The sequence below is a fragment of the Sebastes umbrosus genome, chromosome 5 (genome assembly GCF_015220745.1).
Source record: "Sebastes umbrosus isolate fSebUmb1 chromosome 5, fSebUmb1.pri, whole genome shotgun sequence".
Lineage (NCBI taxonomy): Eukaryota > Metazoa > Chordata > Actinopteri > Perciformes > Sebastidae > Sebastes > Sebastes umbrosus.
Genome location: NC_051273.1, coordinates 31,488,818 through 31,510,464, shown reverse-complemented (window position 1 = coordinate 31,510,464; position 21,647 = coordinate 31,488,818). Strand labels below are relative to the sequence as shown.

Genomic DNA, 21,647 nt, shown 5'->3' with positions numbered 1-21,647 from the left:
TTGATTCATCTCCTTTTAGATTTAATCAGCACTAAGGTACGCTGTGGTTTGTCCCTAAGAGCCATCGCTAATGGGCTTACTGAATGCTTTTCTGTGTGCACCCCCACCACCACCACCCCTCCTCTCCTCTCCCCACCAACTCTAATTAGCCTACCTGCCTTTCAACAAAGATTTGGCTTTATCCAGGCATGTAGTCTGCCTGACCAAATTGGAGAGGATTACAATTTGAAAGAGCCCACATTTAATGTTGTGGGTGAAACAAATGCCTGCATTGCATTAGATTAGAGCATCATTACAGGAGGGCCTGTGGTATACATCACTGTGGCGGCTGTTAAATATTGGTTTTTAGTTGCATCGCTCAGGTCAAAAGGGCCTGCAAGCATCAAGTGTTGGTAAACACCACAGAGCCAAACTGCTTCACATGTCAGTTCTAAAAAGCCAATTCTGTTTCAACCTATCGGTACAGTATTTCCTTTGTGTTTTTTACCACCACCTCCCAGCGTTTCAAACTGCAATAGAGTGAGGAATGGTGTGAAGTATTGTGCTATTTAGGATTTCTTAGGGCAGCTCAACAAAAGCCCGTGCTGCATAATTGTTCTTCTTGGCTCCCGAGGGTTAACAGTTAACAGACATTCATCACGAGAGGTCCAATGAAGCAACAGCACGGGGATGAGACGGAGATCAAGGGCAGATTAGTTCACGAAATGAGCTCTCTTGTAGCAGAACAGGACTCTGAACTGTTCCCTTTATGAGATCAGCTATTGTGTTTTTGGTACAGCCGTTCAAAGGATGGAACAAGATGTTCATTTGATAATTGATAAATTCACTTGTGGCGCCTATACATGATCCAATTACACACAACGTAGCCCCGGGACCCATCCTTGGTCCTGACCCAATTGTATACAAAACAACACTTGCCTGGTAAAAGTATGACCCTTCTGGGTGTGACACGTAGAACCAGCGGACTGTTGACATCGTCTCTTCTGTGTGTGTGTGTGTGTGTGTGTGTTTTCAGGGACAATGGTGAATCCCGGAGGCAGCAGCCAGCCACCACCGGTGGGCACAGGTTCTCTGTCCTGGAAGCGGTGCGCAGGGTGCGGGGGCAAAATCGCGGACCGTTTCCTCCTCTACACCATGGACAGCTACTGGCACAGCCGATGCCTCAAGTGCTCCTGCTGCCAGGCCCAGCTGGGCGAAATCGGCACGTCGTGCTACACAAAAAGCGGCATGATCCTCTGTAGAAACGACTATATCAGGTGAGAAAAAACACTCGGTAACACATGCATGTATTGTTAAGACTTCAGGAGATTATCATTGAGCATTGTCTGACGCAATTCCTGTTCTAATATTACAGTATAAGTTTGATAATTCATTTCACATCTTGCATGATTTTTAAATGGAATTGTTTTGCTCAGAAACCAGATAAATTTACTTTTAAAAGTCTTGTAATATATTAAGAAATACTATTAAATCAAGTTATAAACAGACAAAAATGGGACTAGTCTTGCAACGATCAGCAAGGTTGGGTGTATTTCTGCAGAACATGTGTCTCAAATTGTCATCAGTGTTCATTAAAGTATGCTGGTTGAAGTCTCCCTGGTCTACCCTCAAAGAGGTCAAACACGCTGGCATGTTGACAGAGCACAAAAGCAAAAGAGTTGCTCTGCAGGCCATCTGCATGTCTGTCCTGTTTGCTGTTCATGGTCAACCGAAGGACAGAAAATTGGTCTTGTAGGATTTGTGATTGCTCTGCGAGACATATGTACAGCGCTCGTCTTGGGCAAAGATTATCGTTTTATTTTGTCTTTTTTTATATAAGAGAAAAGCACCATTTAATTAGCAAAGAGAGCCTTTTTAAATATTCTAGTAGGTGAGCCAGACACCCAACCAGAGCTTATTGATGACACTCTCATTCTGGTAATGTAGAGCAGTCTGATGTGACGGCACAAGGCACAGTTTACTGAAAGTTCAAACACTTCCTTGAATCACCCTGGGACACAAGAACGGTGTTGATTTGAACCCTATTAATTAACTGTTTTGACTATTATTGACTATTATTCTCTAACATATCAGTTCACTCTAATATCAATGTAAGATATTTAGTAGGATTTTTCTGTTTTGTCAATAGGGATGCACCGATAACGGATATTGGTGACAATGGGGGCAGATCTATACATATCATGATACAGGGGTTACGATTCAATATATTGCGATACTGTAAGCAAGGCAATATATTGTGATTTTTTTTTTTTTTTTTTTTTTTTTTTTTTTTTTTTTTTTAAATCTAATTTTAGGAAAACTGTCGGTAGTATAAAGAACACACCACCATATAGATAAAATCTGAGTAAAAAAAAAGTTTACTTTTTTTTATGCAATCAGAACGGTGGGATCTGCATTTGCATTTATCACAGTCCCTGTAACATCCAACAACACAGCACTAGTTTAAGAGGCCACCGATACACTGAGAGGATACATATCTTTGCAAATGAAATTAAGTATTGACTGAGTTAACCTTTGCATGTAAACTATTAATTAAAAATCGAGAATCGATACAGTATCACAAAACAGAATATCGTGATATTCAATTTTTTTTCGGTATTTTCTTACACCACTTACTTGAATTGGAATTCCTGATAAGTTTGAAGATTTTTTTTTACCAAGTTGCTGGTGTACGATTTATTATTTTAATAATAAATATAAATTCAGTAAATTTATATCTGTGTATTTATTTGTTGTTCTGTTTTACAAAGTTAAGAAAGCAATGTTTAAGTTAAGCCTTATGTTCTCTGACACATAAAAGAATGATCTCAGTCACTTCAACACAGGCAGGCATACAGCTTATTAATTAAACACTTGTATCGGATCGGTACTCGGTATCGGCCGATACCCAAAGCCCAGGTATCGCCATCGGTATCGGGACTGAAAAAGTTGGATCGGTGCATCCCTATTTTTTAACATACATGTACATTATCTGAGTTTTGGGTACAGTTTCAATTTCTTTTGCATTAATAATCTTAAAAGATGACATTGCACCAGAGTCAACACGAGCATGCAACGCTGCTATTAAATCTGCATGGATAATTCAAAATCTAAAGTGTGCCTGCGCGCTCTCACACCCACCTCATAAAGAGGATGAGGAAGTCAATGGGGTACTTCATTCATAATGGGACTATAACGTAATTAAAATTGGAAGGGGGGGGGGAACGTGGATACACCTTTCCACTTGTAATGAGAGCATGCTTGGTGGAAGAGCTAAAATGCATATTATGGAACCATGAGATCTCTGTAGAGATAAAGATAGGAGCGGAGGGGGAAGAAAAAAAAAAACATCTGACAGTGAGTCTACACAATTAAATGCTTTAATTATAGTCCCCCTCCATTTCCTTTAGTCCTGATGGGTTTTATCTAATGAGATCTGGTCCCTGGCTTGTATCCGCTCCCAATGACGTGTCCGAAATGAATGAGAGCCACACTGCAAACAAAACATTTAATTAACCAAATTGGCTTTTGAGAGAGAGCAAGAGAGAAAGACAGATAGAGAAGAGGGATTATTGCGAAGGCCATTTGCCGCTGTTCCCCCCCCCCCCCCCCCACACCCCCCTCATCATCATCTTAAAGGGACAGGCTCATTTTTGTAATCGACTGCTCATACAACACACGTTTTAAGCTCCAAACTTATATTAATACAGCTGATAAGAAAAAGGCTCATCTGATTGATCAGGAGTGGAAACGCTTCACATCACAGCTATAATGGGATGGCCTGGGATGACACCCATCTCCCATCAATCAAGCAGAAATATTCACACACACATCACATGACGAGCACCATCTCTGTTTTTCACGCAGCGCTGCTTTAATGTCAAACTTTAAGCCAAAGTTGCGTTCGCTGTGGGGGGATCATGTTGTTTTAAGCTGGAGGTGATATTATTTCTGTGGGCTGCTAGTAGAGGGAGAATTAATTTACTTGTGGCTGCCGGATTCAGTGAGAATGCTGTCCCCTTAATTGAATAAGCCTAGGTAATTAAATGGCACTTTTCCAATAGAACGTGTGAGGTAAATCTAATAGTTGGGTTATTTAATATCACTTTGAAGTCTGCCCACTCAAGCACTATGACAGCACGGGAGAATGTGAACTATTAAGCCAGGGAGAGAAAAAAAAACCCGGGATCTCAGAAATTAATTAAATCGCATGCAATTTAGGGGAAACGTTTATCTTGATTTGTCATAACAGAATTAATTCAAGGCCTTCAATTCACTTGGGGCCAGATCTGTTACTCTGAATTAACCAAGTGTAATTTGGCTGATCCCCCCACCACCACCACCACCCACCCTCCACCCCTACACACACACATCCCCATCCCCCTGTTCCCAAAACACATACACAACACAGATCCACGCGCGCCCTCCCTCACCCTAGCAATCTCCCCCACCCCGGCCCCTCCACCCTTTTCCTCTAATGCAGCTCTTGCCATTATGCAAAGCCCCGCTTCAGTATCAATATGGCCTAGTGCTTTTAAGGTGCTTTGGCTGCTGATGTAGAGAGGCATTTTTAATGGACTGTGTTGCAGAAATCATTGTTGTGGGGTAATTTTACCCTACTCAAAGGCCTTGGTGAATGAGGTCTACATTTACCAGACAGCCTAGCAGCAAGCCACGCTATATTTCACCTGGCAGTCAGTGCTGAAATGAAATCCAATAGTCGTTGCCTATATAGACAACAGACAGCTCCAAATGTTTTTTTGTGATTTAATTTAATCAAACACGTTGGTCGTAGCAAAGTCAGTTCCACCGGGGGAGGAGGGGAGAAAACGGATCAAGATCCTCCAGAACATAGTAAGAGTCATTTTTTTAGGTGGAAAAACCAGATGTGTCACTGCAATTAAAGAGTCCCTTGGCCTTAATTATACTGACCTGGGGTGTCTACTTCACCTCAGCGCTGTAGGTCGCTGGCAGAGGAGGCCATTAGAGCCCAAGTTCAAACCCATATAGCAGCTTAATTTAGCACCTAGAGGCTCTGGCTCCTTAAATCAAATGCTATCAAGAGCTATCCCCCTGATAAAATAATTAACCTGCTATGAGTTCCACTCCGTGGTGAAACATAAAAGGCTGCGGTGAAAACGTCCTGTAGTCTTTGTTTCGACACCTCAAAAGCGTTCACACAGAGGACACTCCACAAGGGATAAATTCGACATGAACACGAAAGAACATATTTCCAATTTGAGCAAAATTTTAGTCGTCTTTGCGCGAGAAGTGTATTTTTTGCTCTCCCACAGATTGCACAAGCACAAGAGTCTTAAAGCGAGGCCTATATGTTCATTTCCCACTATCATGTTTGTCCCAGTGAAAGCGGGGAGTTGGCAGTGTTGTGACGACAGTCTCCAGTTAATTAGTTTCTGAAATTGAGTTTTGATGGAGCCTTTCCAAATGATGCTAAGACAAAATTTGCTTCTGCCTGGGCTGTCTTATTGAAAGCCATTTCTGTGTCCCTTTTGCAAAGAGCTCTGGCTTGTTTGTTCGTCAATATATCCAACAACCGCTTGGGTTATGGTCGGGATGGTAGAAGCATTTATTCCCTTGCTCCGTCTCAGCACGAATTTGTTAAATACTTTTCTTAAAATTGTCCTCAAGAAAAAAAAAAATGTAATTCGTACAATACGTTTCCCCTGTTTCTTTTTCTTGTTAATTTTTTTTTTAGTTTTTGAGCCAAACAACTTTATCTGATGCACACACACCAATGTTAACCACTCCCCCCTATCCCTTTCTTTCTCCATCCCTCTCTCTCTCTCTCCCCTTCTCTGCGGAGCATGTCAGATGCCGTGGTCTTATTTGATTGCTTAGGAAAAGTGCAGTGATAGAGCAAACACCCGGTGAGATATGATGACAAATGGGTCCAGATCCCAGTAAATTACTTTCTGCTCAAATCGAAATTTCATTCAGTTTGCTGCTCACCGAGATGAAGTAATCTAAATTGTGGACTCAGAAGGAAGATAGAAGGGAAGCTGGAGCAAGCATTTCATTATCAAGAGGCAGAGGGAACGAAAGAGAGAGAGGGAGAGAGAGAAGGTTAGGGACGAAAGAGATGAGCAGAAGCAAATCTAAAGTGTTGACACCATGATTGAAAAGGTTAACCCATGCACATTATATATCAACCCGAGTAGCTACTGGCTTCTAATGGAAACACGGCACTGACAGAGCATTCACAGGAGTCCTAATGGCAAAAGCACTATGTCTCCGCCTGGATGTACAATCAAATCCTCTTAGGTCCTGATTGCTTATGTTCCAGGTTATTATTAGGCTGCAAAAAAATGTGCACCAAAAGTAATATGCAGTTTCAGTGCTGGATGCTTGTGGAGAGCTGGAGGATTCATTTCTCCGTCGATATTGTGATGATTTTCTATTTCTTCATTCTGTTACTCTCCCCTCTCTCTCTCTCTCTCCTGTATGTTTTCCCTTCAAGTTAGAAATGGAGCTGGGGAAAAGCGAAGTTAGCACTGAATGGACTTTTCATTCAGACACAAGAAGTGTGGTTGCCACAGTCCATTACACAAGGCTAAATCTATGAGGATGCCTACAGTGGTTCCATAGTAACACTCGCCTCTTTTTCTTCTTCTTCTCAGATTATTTGGAAACAGTGGAGCTTGCAGCGCTTGTGGTCAGTCCATTCCAGCCAGTGAACTGGTGATGAGGGCACAGGGCAACGTGTACCACCTCAAGGTGAACTCAAGTCTCAATGGCCCCTACAGGGATAAATAAAGTTGTACTGAATTGATCACACCATAATTTTATAGCAAGTTTGGATCAAGATGTCTTGTTTGTTCAGGAAATGTTGAAAAGCTTGTTGTCTTGGAATTTTAAAGATTTTAGCTTTATTGTGCTACTTTCTATGAAGAGCCGGGTTAATGAGAGATTGAAGCAATTCTTAATTAAGAGTTAAATCCCAGTGTTTGAAATAAGGACTAGGGCTGCAACTAATTATTATTTTCATTATCGATTAATCAGCTGATTATTTTCTAAATTAATCGTTTGGTCCATAAAATTTCAGAAAATAGTGAAAAATGTCCATCCCAGTTTCTCAAAGTCCAAGGTGATTGTCTTTGAATATCTTGTTTTGTCAGTCCAGAGAAAAGCAGGAAATCTCTAGATTAATGATAAATCTTTTATCAAAAGTTATTGATCGACTAATCAGTCGAGTAATCATTTCAGCTGTAATAAGGACCAAATCAAAGAACAAAAGTTTTTAAGCAGTAATCGTTGTTCTTGCTAGGGATGCACTGATCTGACTTTTTCAGTCCCGATAGCGATACCTGGGCTTTGGGTATCGGCCGATACTGAGTACCGATCAGATACACAATATCGACCGATACCGATCAGTGTTTAGTAAATAAGTTGTATGCCTCACTTTGTGGAAGTGACCGGGATCATTCTGTTATGTGTAAGGCAACATCAGTCTTGACTTAAACATTGCTTTCCTAACTTTGTAAAACACAATGTGACAAATCAATACATAGATATAAATGTATTTGTTTTTTTATCATAAAATAATAAATCGCACACCCGCAAAACTTGGCAAAAAAAATCTTCAAAATTACAATTCAAGTGTAAACCTCTTAATGCGGCAACAAATTGGTCATAACAGGAATAAAAATTCCAGTATATATAGTATATACACATAGAATTGATTTGAATAGATCGGCCCCATTATCACTGATACCCGATCCAGCTATTTGAGTCAGTATCGGCCCGATATCCGATCCAGTATCGGTGCATCCCTAGTAAATGTTGAAAAGCTTGTTGTCTTGGAATTTGAAGATGGTAGCTTTATTGTGCTACTTTCTATGAAGAGCAGGGTTAATGAGAGTTTGAAGCAATTATTAATTAAAAGTTAAGTCCCAGTAAGGCATGGGACAGTATGAAAATTTCATGTCATTATTATCCTGGCCAAAATAATTGCGAATCACAATATTATCCTGATAATAATCATCAAAATATGTTTAAAACTCTCACTTTACCTTACATTTAGTTAAGAAACAACTATGTTATTGCATCACAGATATGACACAAAACAAACTTAACTAACAAACAAAATTAAACAAGGTAATCATAAATCATAAGGTCCCCTTTCATAAATAAAGGATAAATAAAATTGAAAAAATATCAACATTGTGGGAGTCTGGTCTTTCTTACATGAAAATCCCTGGGTTTTTTATTTTTTAAATCAGGCTCTAGCAAGCTGGACTGCTTTTTCAAGTCACTGGTGCCGATACTCACGATTATCCCGATAATGGAAATTCACCACGATCAACTTATTGTGTTTCTTATTGTGAACTGCGATAAAATCCTATATCGTACCATCTCTAGTCCTATTGTTTAAAATATGGACCAAAACATTAAAGTGAAAGTTTTAAAGCGGTAATCATTGTACTTGCAGCAGCTAAGACAGGTAGGAAAATAATGTAATTGCTGAAGGCCCAAAACAATTGGTTGATTAACAAATCAACAGAACATTGACAGAAATGTAATCGTTTATTTTGATATTTGATAAATCGTTAAGTCATTTTTTAAGCAAACAGTGCCGAACATTACCTCTCTTCTTTGTCATATGTGATATTAAATTAAACACCTTGGGTTTCGGACTGTTGGTTGGATAAAACAAGACACCTGATAACATCAACTTGGGCTTAAGAAAATAGTGATTGGCGTTTTTCATTACTTTCTGACAGTTAATAGACCAAACCATTAATCAGTCAGTCAAGAAAAGCCCTAAATTGCTGTTTATTAGTTTTACCTGTATTCTCCACCTTTAACCACCGCTGACACCTGCACACACAGTTGTGCAAAAGTGCATATATGTCTGTCTCCAAGGTGTTGTTACATAATGGGCTTGAGCACTACCTCATGTTCCTGGGGCCTGGTTGTGAACACTTGTCTCTCTGTCCCGTCCCCCCCCGTAGTGTTTCACATGTTCCACCTGCCGGAATCGGCTCGTCCCCGGGGATCGGTTCCACTACATCAACGGCAGCCTGTTCTGCGAACACGACAGACCCACAGCACTCATCAACGGCCATTTGAGTTCGCTGCAGACGAACCCACTACTGCCCGACCAGAAGGTAAGACCCCCGCCCTTCCTCTCTGCACTAGTGACACATGATGGGGGGGGAAAGGGGGCTGCCTGATGATGGAGAGTGTTCCGGAGTTTCTTTGTGGTCTCATTTCAAAGTATTAAAATGGGCTGATAACTTCAAAGTAAAGGACAAGTCAGTAAAAGCTCGCCATCAGTCAGCTGGAGTCATTAGCGGGGAACGAGAAAACATCTGTAATTTTCCCGGCAACATTTTTCACTCTGTTTACATTGGTGTCGTCGATTCGACATCACTGCGAGGCACGCAGCAGATACTAAATCTTACAGAGCAGAGATGAATTTTATTTTTAGACAGCCAATGGATTTTTCCATCATTCTTGTTGGAGGACACGCACTCAGAAAATCTGTATTAACCGTCAGCACAAAACATGTGAAAATGATTTTTTTTTTTTTTTTTGTACTCGCACTCTGTTTGTTACGAGCAGATACATATTTGACTCATCTTGAATTTATTTGCCGTCCCGAGCCGCGCTTCCCAACCGCGTTGAAAAATGACGCACGCCGCCATTAATACCGAGTGTTTAAAACAGCATTTGACTACTGTATCAACAAGACCGCGATCACCTGGGCTAAGTTATTACTCCAAGGCCAAAAATATGTATCCAGGGCCCGAAGGTTGAACACAGACAGCGAGCTGCAGCAGCCAGTATATCATGAAAGCTGTCATCATGGCTTTCCCTGATTTGATCTTGAGGCCTCCAGTGAAAGCAAAACAGAAGGCCTAATCATATACGAAGGATAACTTCATTCTTCAGGATAGCTTCATTCTGCCCGCAGGAGATATAATCATTTTTGCCTCACAACAAGGAGCTTTATTGATACCTTGTCTGCACACACAGCACACAGAGAGAGATATGGGGGGTGTTTGGAGTGTGTCAGAGTCTGACTGAAAGAGGAATTATATTGTTGGGAGCATGCATTTCACCTTGAGTGGTTTTGTGAGTAGAGGAGAGGTAGAACTCCATTAAGCCCCCCCACTTCCCCTCCCTCCCTCCCCTCCACGTCACAGGCCTTTTAAGGGCTTGTCACTTCTACAAATCAGCTCTTAGAGCTCTTAGAGCTCCTCACATTTAAATTGAAAGCCGTTGCATTATCTAGCTTAATTTTAAATGTCTGTTTAAGTCCTTACTCCCACCCCCCCTCCCCACCCTCAACGTCTCTTGCAGCATGGCTGGTGTAGTAAATATGAGGCCTCATTGTTTATTTATGCGCTAACATCAATTGTAGTGAAAACTGCTGAATTATTGATGCTAAAATGCAATCTGAATATTGGCCCTGGTGCTTTAATTATAGCAGAGAGAGAATTATTAAATAAACAGAGACACATCGCTCAGTGGGAGCAGTCTCCGGATGCTTTTGTTATCTCCGCGAGTGAAACAAGGAGAATTAGCCCGCTTGCTGAAGCACTTTATCACACTAACACTCTCATTTCTTTTGCTTAAAACAGAATTTGGACGGCCTCAAAATAACACAGAGTAGGATAACAGCACTCCAAAATCAATATACCGCATGTATCGCAGCATTGATTCAATATAGAAACACAGGCGGGGAGAAAATGAAGCAGTCACCGGCGCTCATACGGAAACACGGGGGTTATCTACTGACCATTGTTTTGATTATGTGCGATTTTGCCGCGACATAATTGGTGTTGTCCGCATTCACGGCGCGAGACATTTTGATGCTCATTTATTAAGCTTTCTTCCTAGCTTCTTCCTAATCTCTCTGTTCAGAACAGACAAATTACCTCTCTCATACGGAGCTGCTTTGACCCAGGGGAGCGAGACCCTCCCAGCGTCAGTCACTTTAATTAGCCCCCAAGTAGGAGTTTGCAATTACTAATAGACTGAAGCCCTCCTAGTGATTTGAGGGATGAAGGGAAAAGTAAATCGCCTCTAAGAATCATAAAGAAAGAAGAAATAGGGAGAAGAAAAAAAAAACATTTTTCTGTTTCACAGTACTGAACACCTCCTGCAGTTATGTCGGAGCGCGGTTATAATTATACCAAAGAGAATCGCTTCATGGATGCACTTTTAAGTTAATGCAAAGTAAATGGGACACCAGATGGGTTTCAAAGCCTGGCTGATCAATAAATTAAACACTGGAGCTGGTGGGTAGTTGATTTATCAGGATGAAACATGTATGGCATTTTGTGAGCTGATGCTCTTATAATGATGGCCCAAATTATTAATTTTTTTTTTTTTATCTCTCACTATTCAGGTGTGTTAGGCGGGAGCCGTGCAGGAAGCAGGATGTGTGCCTTCATTTTAGCCCTTACTCATTGTCACCCGAGACAGCGTGGATCAGCAGCACCCCAGCCTTTTAGCTGTGCCCCCAGGCCCTTTGCCCCCCCAAAGGAATCCTCGACCCATCTAACCAGTTACCTGACTTTTATTTCCGCAACCCCCATCCCCAACGCTCAGCCTTCACCCTCGGCTTTTCCCCAAATACGGTCGGATACTTGCACTTAATGCACCTGAATCAGGACGCTGAGGACTCCACGACCTTGGAATTAAAAAACAAAAAAAGGGGAACCGATCAGAAGGGGACTCTTCAGGAAGAGAAAATTAAAGAGGATGTTGTGACTGAAGTGAAAGGAAGAGACAAAGACTAAAAGAGATGCAGACTTTTCAACTCTGCATATTTGTTTAAAAGACATTTTGGGGGAAAACCTGGGATCTTTTTTTTCATTTTTCCTCTCTTCCTTTTCTATCCTCATTTCCCCAACAACATGGTGTTTCCACTTTATATATTTTAAGTGTTGTCAAAGGGGAATGTGTTTTTTTTTTTTTTTCTTTGGTGGTATATATAGAAAAAAGATGGGGTTTTAAAAAAAAAAAAAAAAAAATCTGTGGCTTTTTGTGGAAAACAAATCATGAACACTCTTGGTGTATTTGTAAAACTACCATGTATGTACAGTATGCATGTAAATGTCGTTGTCCAGGCGTGGCTACAGTACATCTGACCCTCCGCACTCCAGCCCTCCCTCCTCCCCTCCAAACCTCAACCCACGGCAAAACGGAAGAAATTTGCTCATAGTCAGTAATGTAGAGATCATCACCAACATATAAATGCTGAATGAAAGAGAAATTTATTTGTGATATTTTCCGAGACATTTGCTCCAGTATGGTGTATTTAATTAATAAAAATATTGAAGATTTAAAAGCCTCCTTAAATTCATTGTAAAGCCTCCGAATCTGCACTCAAAGTTAAGATTTGCAAAACTTGGGTTATAAATTATTATTAAAGCGGCAGCAAGCAGTATATTTTTGGCATTATTTTGCAGAAATTTCATAATAACCTTTCAGCATATTGTAATTCAAGTATTCTGAGAGAAAACTAGACTTCTGCTCCTCCTCATGGCTCTGTTTTCAGGCTTTAAAAAATCTAGTCCGTGACGGGAGACTTTGACCAATCATAGGTAATTTCCGAGAGAGAGCGTTCCTATTGGCTGTTCATTCAACGGAAGCAGCTGTCAATCACTCACAAACTCCGATCAAACAGTCAAACTACGCAGCGCTGATCAAATATGAATTAATATTCTGTAACTGTAATGCCTATTTCTCACCTCAAATGTTTTCAGAAACATCTTGTAGTGCACGGTTTATCTGTAAAATGAGAAAGTTTGCTCCGGCTGGTGGGCGGTGCTTGGTATTTCCTCAACTGATCTCAACATGGCTGCCAGGTCACTAACTCTCATTTTACAGCTAAACAGTACACTACAAGATGTTTTTAAAAACATTTTACACAAGAAATAGGCACTACAGTAACAGAATATAGATTCATATTTGATCGGAGTTTGCGAGTGATTGACAGCTGCTCAGAGACGGCAAGGCTCCAGCTCGGCTCTGTTCGGTTGTTTTCCTCCAGTCTGTGAAATCTTGCAGATGCCATTAGGAGCACCGGAGGACACAGAGGCACATTATTTTTTTTTTCAGATTACCTGTCTCACACACTACTGTCAGGATTTAGTGACCATTTTATAAAAAATAACTTTTCTTGTCATATTTCCTCCAATCTGCCTACTCCAGCTTTAACGCTGAGAACTAGACTTCGCACATACTACAAGTTCAATTCATCAAGTGCCCAAGAATTTATCTTGCAAAAGCCTGATATCAATGCGTGACTCGTCTGTCTCGCCATTGAAAACCATCTATTGAAGATCCCGCAGCGCTGCCATTCAATTTCCAGCCTAGCAATCATCAAGGTGCATGATGAGCGTCTAACTGAAAATGGATAAACATGTATACTCTCTTTCTGCTCAAATGACCGTTTGCTATTCATCACTCTAATACCTGACAGAAATAGAGGAAAATGTCCCTTTGAAGATTCAATTACTGCAGAGAGGGGGAGAGGTGTCTCTCTTTGGCAGGCACAAATTGAATGGGCTATTTGCAGAACAAATTGGTGTTTGAAGTCCTTGCAAGACCTAATAGGTCTGAAGGAGGAACCCGGTAATGGCTGATGCGCTTATCTGTGGAGTCTGGGCCCCTCATGAGCCCGCCGCTGTGGCTGGAACAATGCTGCTGCTGTACAGGATAAGACTTTCATGCACAAAAAAATCAGCTCCAATAGAAGAGGAAATGGGCCTAAAGAGTAAACAGACGTTTGTGTTTTAAAATGGGATTTAAATGCTGTGAAAATCTTGCAAAGCTAGAAGAAACTAATCTGTTATGAATGGAATCATCTCCAGGAATGTAACCCCTAACATGCATCCTAAATGTTTCAACATGAGTTGGATTTTTTTTAAGTTTGTCAATATTGGAGGACACTCAAAAGTGGTTTGAATTACTGTGGCTCTGTCTACGGCTCATGAAATCTATGTTTATTTTGCCAAAATAGCAGCAATTAGGTCACATATGAGTCAACATACAGTAGGTCCTCATGTATATCTGACTGGTGTAAACCAGACGGGCCTTTTCCCAGAAGACATAGGTGTAAATAAGAAAAAATAATGATGGCTGAATTCCATTTAGCTGCTTCAGTTTCAGGGTCCTGGTGTTGCTATGACAAGTTAGAATGTCCAGCCCAGTCGCACAGCAGTTTGTGAAATAGTCACGAAATTTTATGTATCGATTCGAACATAGACACGAATTTCGCATTTTTTTTCGGGATGGTCAGCACAAAAACAATTCGTAAAATTCATGTAAAATACAGGACTTTTGCCCGGTGTTTGTGTCCCGTGTGAAACCACAAGCCAAAGTTCCGCAGTTACAGTAAGTTACAGCACTTCCGGAGTTATTTTAACCCAAATCATGATCTTTTCCTAAACCTAACTAAGTATTTTTTGTCACGTAAATTCCATACTTAAGTTACACCATTTCCTGTGTTATTTAAACCCAAACCGTGATCTTTTCCTAAACCTAACTAAGTTGTTTTGTTGCCTAAGCATAACTAAGTCAATCTATTCCTAAACCTAACTAAGTTTTGAAAAGACAGGAGCGGAAATTGACACGTGTGTCACGTGTTGCTGAACAAAAAACACCAAAAATACGTCGCTGAACATCGTGCTGAGCGTCACGAAAAAAAGGGAAATTTGCGTCTATGTAAACAAATCAATTAGATTAAATTTCATGACTATTTTACGAACTGCCGTGAGAATGTGCTGCACTGTCATGGCTTACTGCGACACTTGATTACAACAGAGCCATTGTTAATGTCATTAGTAACACCTGTGCTTTTTCTGCTATCACAAGTCAGAATGTCTGCTGTATTCATGTATACATTAAAACACTAAAATGAGACGATCAATAAATAGTTAAACAGGGACCAGACCTGAGTGTTCTAGAGGGTTCATACATACAAAGAAAGGACATGTTGTGGTTGCCTAAGAGCTTTCTAACTCGCTCGAGGAACATGCATGGATTAAATTTTTAAGATCATGTTTGGACAAGTCTCCTTACTCTGGCAATATTGTTAATGATAAAAGGCCGATGCTGGAACATGATTAAATAGGACTACTAATATTTAGATCTGAGTCCAAGACAACACCTGGCCTGACTCACTGTCGCTATGAATCAGATGAAGAATCAAGGTGTGCAAAAAAAAGGCCCAGCTCAGCAAACTAATTTAGCAGATTTAAGATAGGAGTTTGGACCATATATGTATTTCTTTTTAAATAAATACAAGGTTTTTTTAACAGCCAAACTCACCCTACATGTGGTTGGGAAACATCAGTGTCAATGTGAACTTCAAAATCTCTCTCCTAGAGCTGATTCTCACTGCAAACGCACAAAAGCAATATGGTCAGATTTGCAAAACATAAAACAATCTCGAGGGATAATTCCGCTTTTTCACGTGGCATTTAAATGGAGCTTTGGCTGGAGGTTCTATGAACCACTTTAAACAGGAATTTTGGGGGAATAGCTACATGGAAATGTAGTCAGCATTAATACTTAGATGACTGCGAAATGCTTCAAAAACATCATCCTCATTTAGCTTAACTGCTGATTTGATTTAAAGTCTTTTAGGATGATTTTGAGCATGAATTATGAAACATGCTACAGTTGTCATCCATGGTTGATGCTCGGGGGGAGGCGATGACCAGAGAAGCATTCCACTTTCACCTGCTTATTAAACGACCGTCAGGGCCAAAGAAGTATCCGATTTTTAAAAAATGAATTATCCTTTAAGTTGATTTTGGGTTTGATTTTGCTTTTAAGTGTAATCCACATCCTAACAACACTATTTCGTGCTACACTAACGTTGGCCTTGTCCATTATGAAATCCGCTTGGTTCCATTAAGCTGTTTACTCACCAACACACACATAAACACACACACATACACAGATAAATATACGTAAGCCGTACACATGTGACGCACACAAACACATTTCATACGTCTCCCTTTTCAATTTATTGAACAAGTCAAATAGGCCAGCTCCAGACTCACTGAAATTATATATATATATATATATAAAAAAAAACACTATTTACACATAATCCATATGTGAGAATGTGCTTTGATGTGGCAAACCAGAGTGAGGGCTAATGGATCTCACCCACAACAATGGAGCACACTTAAATGGCATGTCTGCCTGAGGGAAATCACTTTGCCTCAACTCCAGTTCCCTCCTGCTCTCGCTGGGGAGTCTGCTGATGCACCACAACTGGATTACTTATGATTAGTCACCTTGTATTTATTTGTAATTAGTTTACGTCTTCATTCTGCCGCATGTTTTTGATTTATCTCAGTGTGATGGGGAGATTTTTTTATGGAAGGCTGCATGCAAATCCAGGAATTTTATTCAGAAATCTGCCAAACTCTAGTTTTCTCTCTTTTAGTTAACTGTATCAGAAACAATAAACATAACACCTTCCAGATGCTTTATGATAATCATGTCAACACATTTTATAGATGTATTTATTGGACAACGTAAAGGAGCAGGCTGTGGTTTTGTCTAAAACATCTTTCTTTACTTGTGTAACAGGCCTCAGTGCTTCCAACTTCAAGAACTAAACCAGATGCTGCGTTGCATTTGAACTGGGAAGTCGGAATTTCCGAGTTCCCGTTTGCAAATTTCAACTGGAAAGCCCCCTGAAGACGGATTCCCGACTCAGAAAGTTGGATGAACCTCACTCAGAGAACATTTATTGCCAAGAAGTGAAAGTAAATTGTTCATTCCATTGCAACATCAGCGCCCAGCAGCAAAGCTGTGCTTCCGCCATTTTGGACTGAAAGCGACTACCGGACGGCAGTAAAAACATCCGCATAAAAAGTACCGTACAAAAGTAAAAAAAAAAAATATTTCTGTTCATATGGAAACAAATCTCATATTGGAACAACAGTTGGCGCAAATGATGGCGAAATACAAAACAGTCCAATAGCTAACTAGCTAGCTAGCACTACCACGTCTACCCGTATCAAAAAAGGAAGGAAGCGCTAAAGTAATAAAGCCCGCCTCTTGCTTGATTAGATTGGCTGCCTGGGTCAAGTTTGACATTGATGAGTGGCGCGACTCCGCGGCTGGCGCTGAAAAGTTGAATTTTTTTACTTTTAATGCGTTGATTTTTGAATAATAATCGACTAATTCCCAGTGATTTTCAAATAGTATTTTTGCTTGGAATGCACATCCCTATTAGCTAGTTCCGCATTAGCGAGAAGGCTAACGTTAGCAACATTAGCCAGCTAAAACCACAGTATCACTATAGTCTATATCGCACATACTTGGCAGTAACGTAAGCTTAATTTTGCCAGCTCGGGATCTGTTTTGATACCCAAAACTAAACGAAGGTCCCTCCATGACTCGAAGACCCGGCCTAGTTTTACCCCGACGTCGGTCATATTCCTGTTTTGACGGGCTCCACAAGACTTTGGTCTTTTTGTGCTTTTGTGGAGTTTGTGTTGGAGTCTGAGTTGTGGTTGGGGCTGGTCGTTTGTTCGCGTTAGCGGACTCTATTTGTAGCGGAACGTTAGCTGCCCTGTAGCCGAGCTGAGGAGAGTGAAGGCACTTGCGAGCGTGCTTAACGTTGCATCCGTTGGATTTTCCTGGGAAAAAAAACAGCCTGCATTCTTCACACTGAAATCAGTCTACAGGCTGATAGAGGAAACCTTGGCTGTCGCGGAAGATCAATTTTTTTAGGTTAGGTTACAACCTGTTCACACATTGGCAACAAAATAACGATTAAAAAACATTTATACATGCAAAAACTGACATACAGTCCCTTTAATCTCATCTCATGTTTCCTGGGATGTATCTGAATTACATACATGCTGTATTAGCCATTCTGTGTATTTCTTAAATAGAACTTCCTCCATACCATCAGTCAACTTTCATTTCTTTATTTGTTCCATCATTCGCTCATCCATCCATCTGTTTTCTTGGCCAGTTTTGATCAGATTTTGCCAAAACCTGTGAAAATTATGCATCTCACCATTGCGTTCCAGCATTTCTGTAATTACACTGATTAGGTCCAAGGGGTTTTGTCTGTTCCTTTGTTCGTTTGTATCTCATAAACCATTTATCAGATTTCGACAAAACTTGGGCAAGTGATGCATCTCATCGTCAGTTTTCCCAGATTATAACGCTTATAGGTCAAAATATTATGATACAAAGGTTGGAGTCAGGAGGTACTACTCATTTTCTAATGTTCAATTTAAATGGCTGACTACTTCTCTCTCTAACATATCAAAGAAAAAGTATGTATTTTAATGTTATTTTCCAGAAAAGTCATGTCCAGACCATCCGTAGATGTTGGTACATGAGCATGGTATTCAGTAGACTGCAATCCAAGCTTTCAGTGAAACCTGAAGCCCCTTTAAAACACCATAATGGTGTGAAATGTGGTTCATAATTGTCTTGTTTCAGCCCACCGTGGAATCAGCAAACAACTTAAAATAGTGCCTGGGCCGAGGCGCTCAGTTACTTAGCAGGGTGTTCAATAACACAGAGAGCGACATGCAAATATTGGTAAGGCAATTATTGGCAGCAGTGTTTGGCCTAAAGTAGCAGGTAACTCTATCCTCTCCATTATGTATGCTGTGAACTGCGGTGCAAGGAGCACTGTTAAAGCTTTGCTTTTTACCGTTAAAAGGCTTACCTTCTGACGAAAAGAGGCTCACTTTACGCTCAGATGTCCTTCGCTGTGGAAATGCACTCGTAATGCAACGAGAGAAACAAAGCACCTCCTGCCCTCAGGACTCTTATCTTCTTAAAGCCACATTTTACTCAAAGTGGAATTTGTTAACACACAGTGCTGTTTCTTGAAAAAAAAAAGAAGAAACAACAAATAAATTAATTTTTCCACATTTTCACAGAGGAAACTTTCTCTCTGATTTCTTAAGAAAATTGTCAGAAATATCAGTTTTAATTTAAACAGAACTTCCATACCATAATGACGTCAGGAGCAACTATTATAAGATAGAGAAATTTAATCGCTTTTTAATCAAGTAACTGCCATCATCTTTTTTCGCTGAATAAATAAATACACAAAAGGAATGGGAGCCACTCGTTCTCCATTGACATTAGTGTTTATTTCACTAGAGAATATTACAAACACGACATCTGGGCTCAGACGCCTTTTGTGGGACGCTATTGAAAAAAATGAGCATAAATACAAAAGGAATGAGATACTCAACGCTCATGTTTAACCAGCCGCGCATGCACACACACAAACACGCACGACACACACACACATCTCCTCCCCTTTAACTGGTTTGACTCTTGAAAAGCATTCCTTGTTCCATTTTCCCCCATTCTCCTCAAGAATGTAGTAACAATAATAATGCATTAAGTGGGCTGAGTACTCTAAACACTCAGAGCTTCCTCTCACAGTAAGTGCAGAACCAGTTTGTCTGCTGTTGAAAGCATCTTACACAGTCCTACAGAGAGTGGAGAGTTCGCCTCCGCTCCCCCACCCTTCTCTTTCGGTCTCACACACACACACACAAACACAAACACACACAATAGACTCCTACACACTGTCTGTGACTCTGGATGATGAGCCAAAAACACCGTCAGACTCGGGGTCTCGTAATGTCCGGTGAATCAGTGGATTTCAATGTGTGGTGATATTGTTTTTTGCGCCGGCGTCCTGCAGCAAAAAAAAGTCCCATCTGAGTTCCAGCGCACATCATGCTGCCACCAGCATGGTGCAGCTCTGAGCAGGGGGTTAAATCCCCCATAAGAACACCAAAAGGTCACCAAATGCTGTTGTTTATCAGGCATCCCAAAATGAAGCGCTGAGCGGGTACCCTGTGGATTGATTTTAGCCCCTGTGTGTCTGCAGCATCACAAACACACCATAATGATGATCACGGTACTCCTTTATTACTCAAACACTGTGTAAAAGAAGGAGGGATGTCAAAAGTGCACATTTTCCCAATAAAACAGCTTTTTTAAATGACCGCTGTGACACATAATTACTACAAACTCCAGGTGAAGATAGTATTAGAGTAATGAATTAAATATAATTAATTAAATGACAAAATAATGTCTTCAGCTAAGGCTGTAAGGGGTAGGCAGTTTTCTGGTAAAGGGGAGAAACCAGACGAGCATGGGCATATGCACACGCTTCATACAGTAACCTGTACGAGCACTAGCCTTTCATTTCTATTATCATCCCGATCGTGATCCTGATGCCGTTATATAGCGGCAATTCTATGAGAATTACCGTCCTGTTTTCTTTGCAAACTTGTGGGCCTGTGAAGCCTTTTGAGATGACATACTGGGATTCGAGGCTCTAGCGAGCTACACAGCGGTGAGCCTTTGGCTACGGTTAGCAGAAGGCTAAACTATCAGCAACATTTTCTCTCCATCTCTGAAATGCTTCGACGATATTGTCACGTTTTTATTACATGAATATATTACATGTTTTATTGTCAAACTCTCTTTTAGATAAGCCTGTTTTCCTTTTTTTGGGTTGCCTTTAGGGCTTTCAAAGTCAACACGATAATAACGCGTTAACGCAAATTCGTTTTAACACCACCAACTTCTTTAACGCATTAACTTGCGATTTTTAGGTTGTAGCAGGCTCATATTCTGGCATATTATAAAACTATAAAAAACCTAATGACCTCATTGGTACCAACCATGTCATGCTAGCTTGTCGTGAAGGAGGCTAAATAACGCTCCAAATTTACGCTAAATTTTGGCGAGGAAAAACTTGTATGGCTATTTTCAAAGGAGTCCCTTGACCTCTGATATGTGAATGAAAATGGGTTCTATGGGTACCCACGAGTCTCCCCTTTACAGACATGCCCACTTTATGATAATCACATGCAGTTTGGGGCAAGTCATAGTCAAGTCAGCACACTGACACACTGACAGCTGTTGTTGCCTGTTGGGCTGCAGTTTGTCATGTTATGATTTGAGCATATTTTTTATGCTAAATGCAGTACCTGTGAGGGTTTCTGGACAATATCTGTCATTGTTTTGTGTTGTTAATTAATTTCCAGTAATAAATATAAACATACGTTTGCATAAAGCAAGCAGATTTGCCCACTCCCATGTTGATAAGTGTATTAAATACTTGACCAATCTCCCTTTAAGGTACATTTTGAACAGATATAAAATGTGTAATTAATTTGCAATTAGTGATGCAAAAGAAAACCCCTACCTACCCCAGCTTTAAAGTTGCGGTGCTCCAACTCCCTTTGTCGCTATCCAGCGAATATCCAGAAAAGTTTAAATATGTAAATAATGCTTCACAACTGCCGGGCTTCATCAGAAGACATACATTAGATGAGAAGGAAGATGTTGGGCAGATCAACCACTTACAAAGAGTCTAACACTATTTTTCTCATATCAAGAAAAAGGACTGTAGCTTTTCAAGAGTAAATTCGGTTACTAAGTAAACATAAAGCATGTTACATTGATATCTCAACATCAGATTGAAGTCATAGTGATTTTACTCAAAAGAGTTCTCCACTTCTTGTTAGACATTGTAAATGTCGTACTCTTAGTTAAAAACAAAAAGGTATCAAAATTGACATAGCAGAGCCAGGTCAAAACCTGGCGCCTACATTACCCACAATGCAATTTGTTCGCCGACAGTTTGGTTGAAGTCTCGG

General features: G+C 40.4%; 1 protein-coding gene across 2 annotated transcripts in view; it reads left to right on the top strand.

Moving 5' to 3' along the window:
- The window catches only part of lmo4b (LIM domain only 4b), a 33,974-nt gene extending 21,673 nt beyond the window's left edge, over positions 1 to 12,301 (top strand). For both annotated transcript variants that reach the window (XM_037770445.1, XM_037770444.1), the window contains exons 2-5: positions 1,016 to 1,256; positions 6,618 to 6,714; positions 8,952 to 9,107; positions 11,357 to 12,301. In XM_037770445.1, coding sequence (XP_037626373.1) covers positions 1,021 to 1,256; positions 6,618 to 6,714; positions 8,952 to 9,107; positions 11,357 to 11,365 — 498 coding nt within the window. In that variant the 5' untranslated portion in view covers positions 1,016 to 1,020 and the 3' untranslated portion in view covers positions 11,366 to 12,301. The remainder of the gene's footprint in view (positions 1 to 1,015; positions 1,257 to 6,617; positions 6,715 to 8,951; positions 9,108 to 11,356) is intronic.
- Positions 12,302 to 21,647: the final 9,346 nt, after the last annotated feature.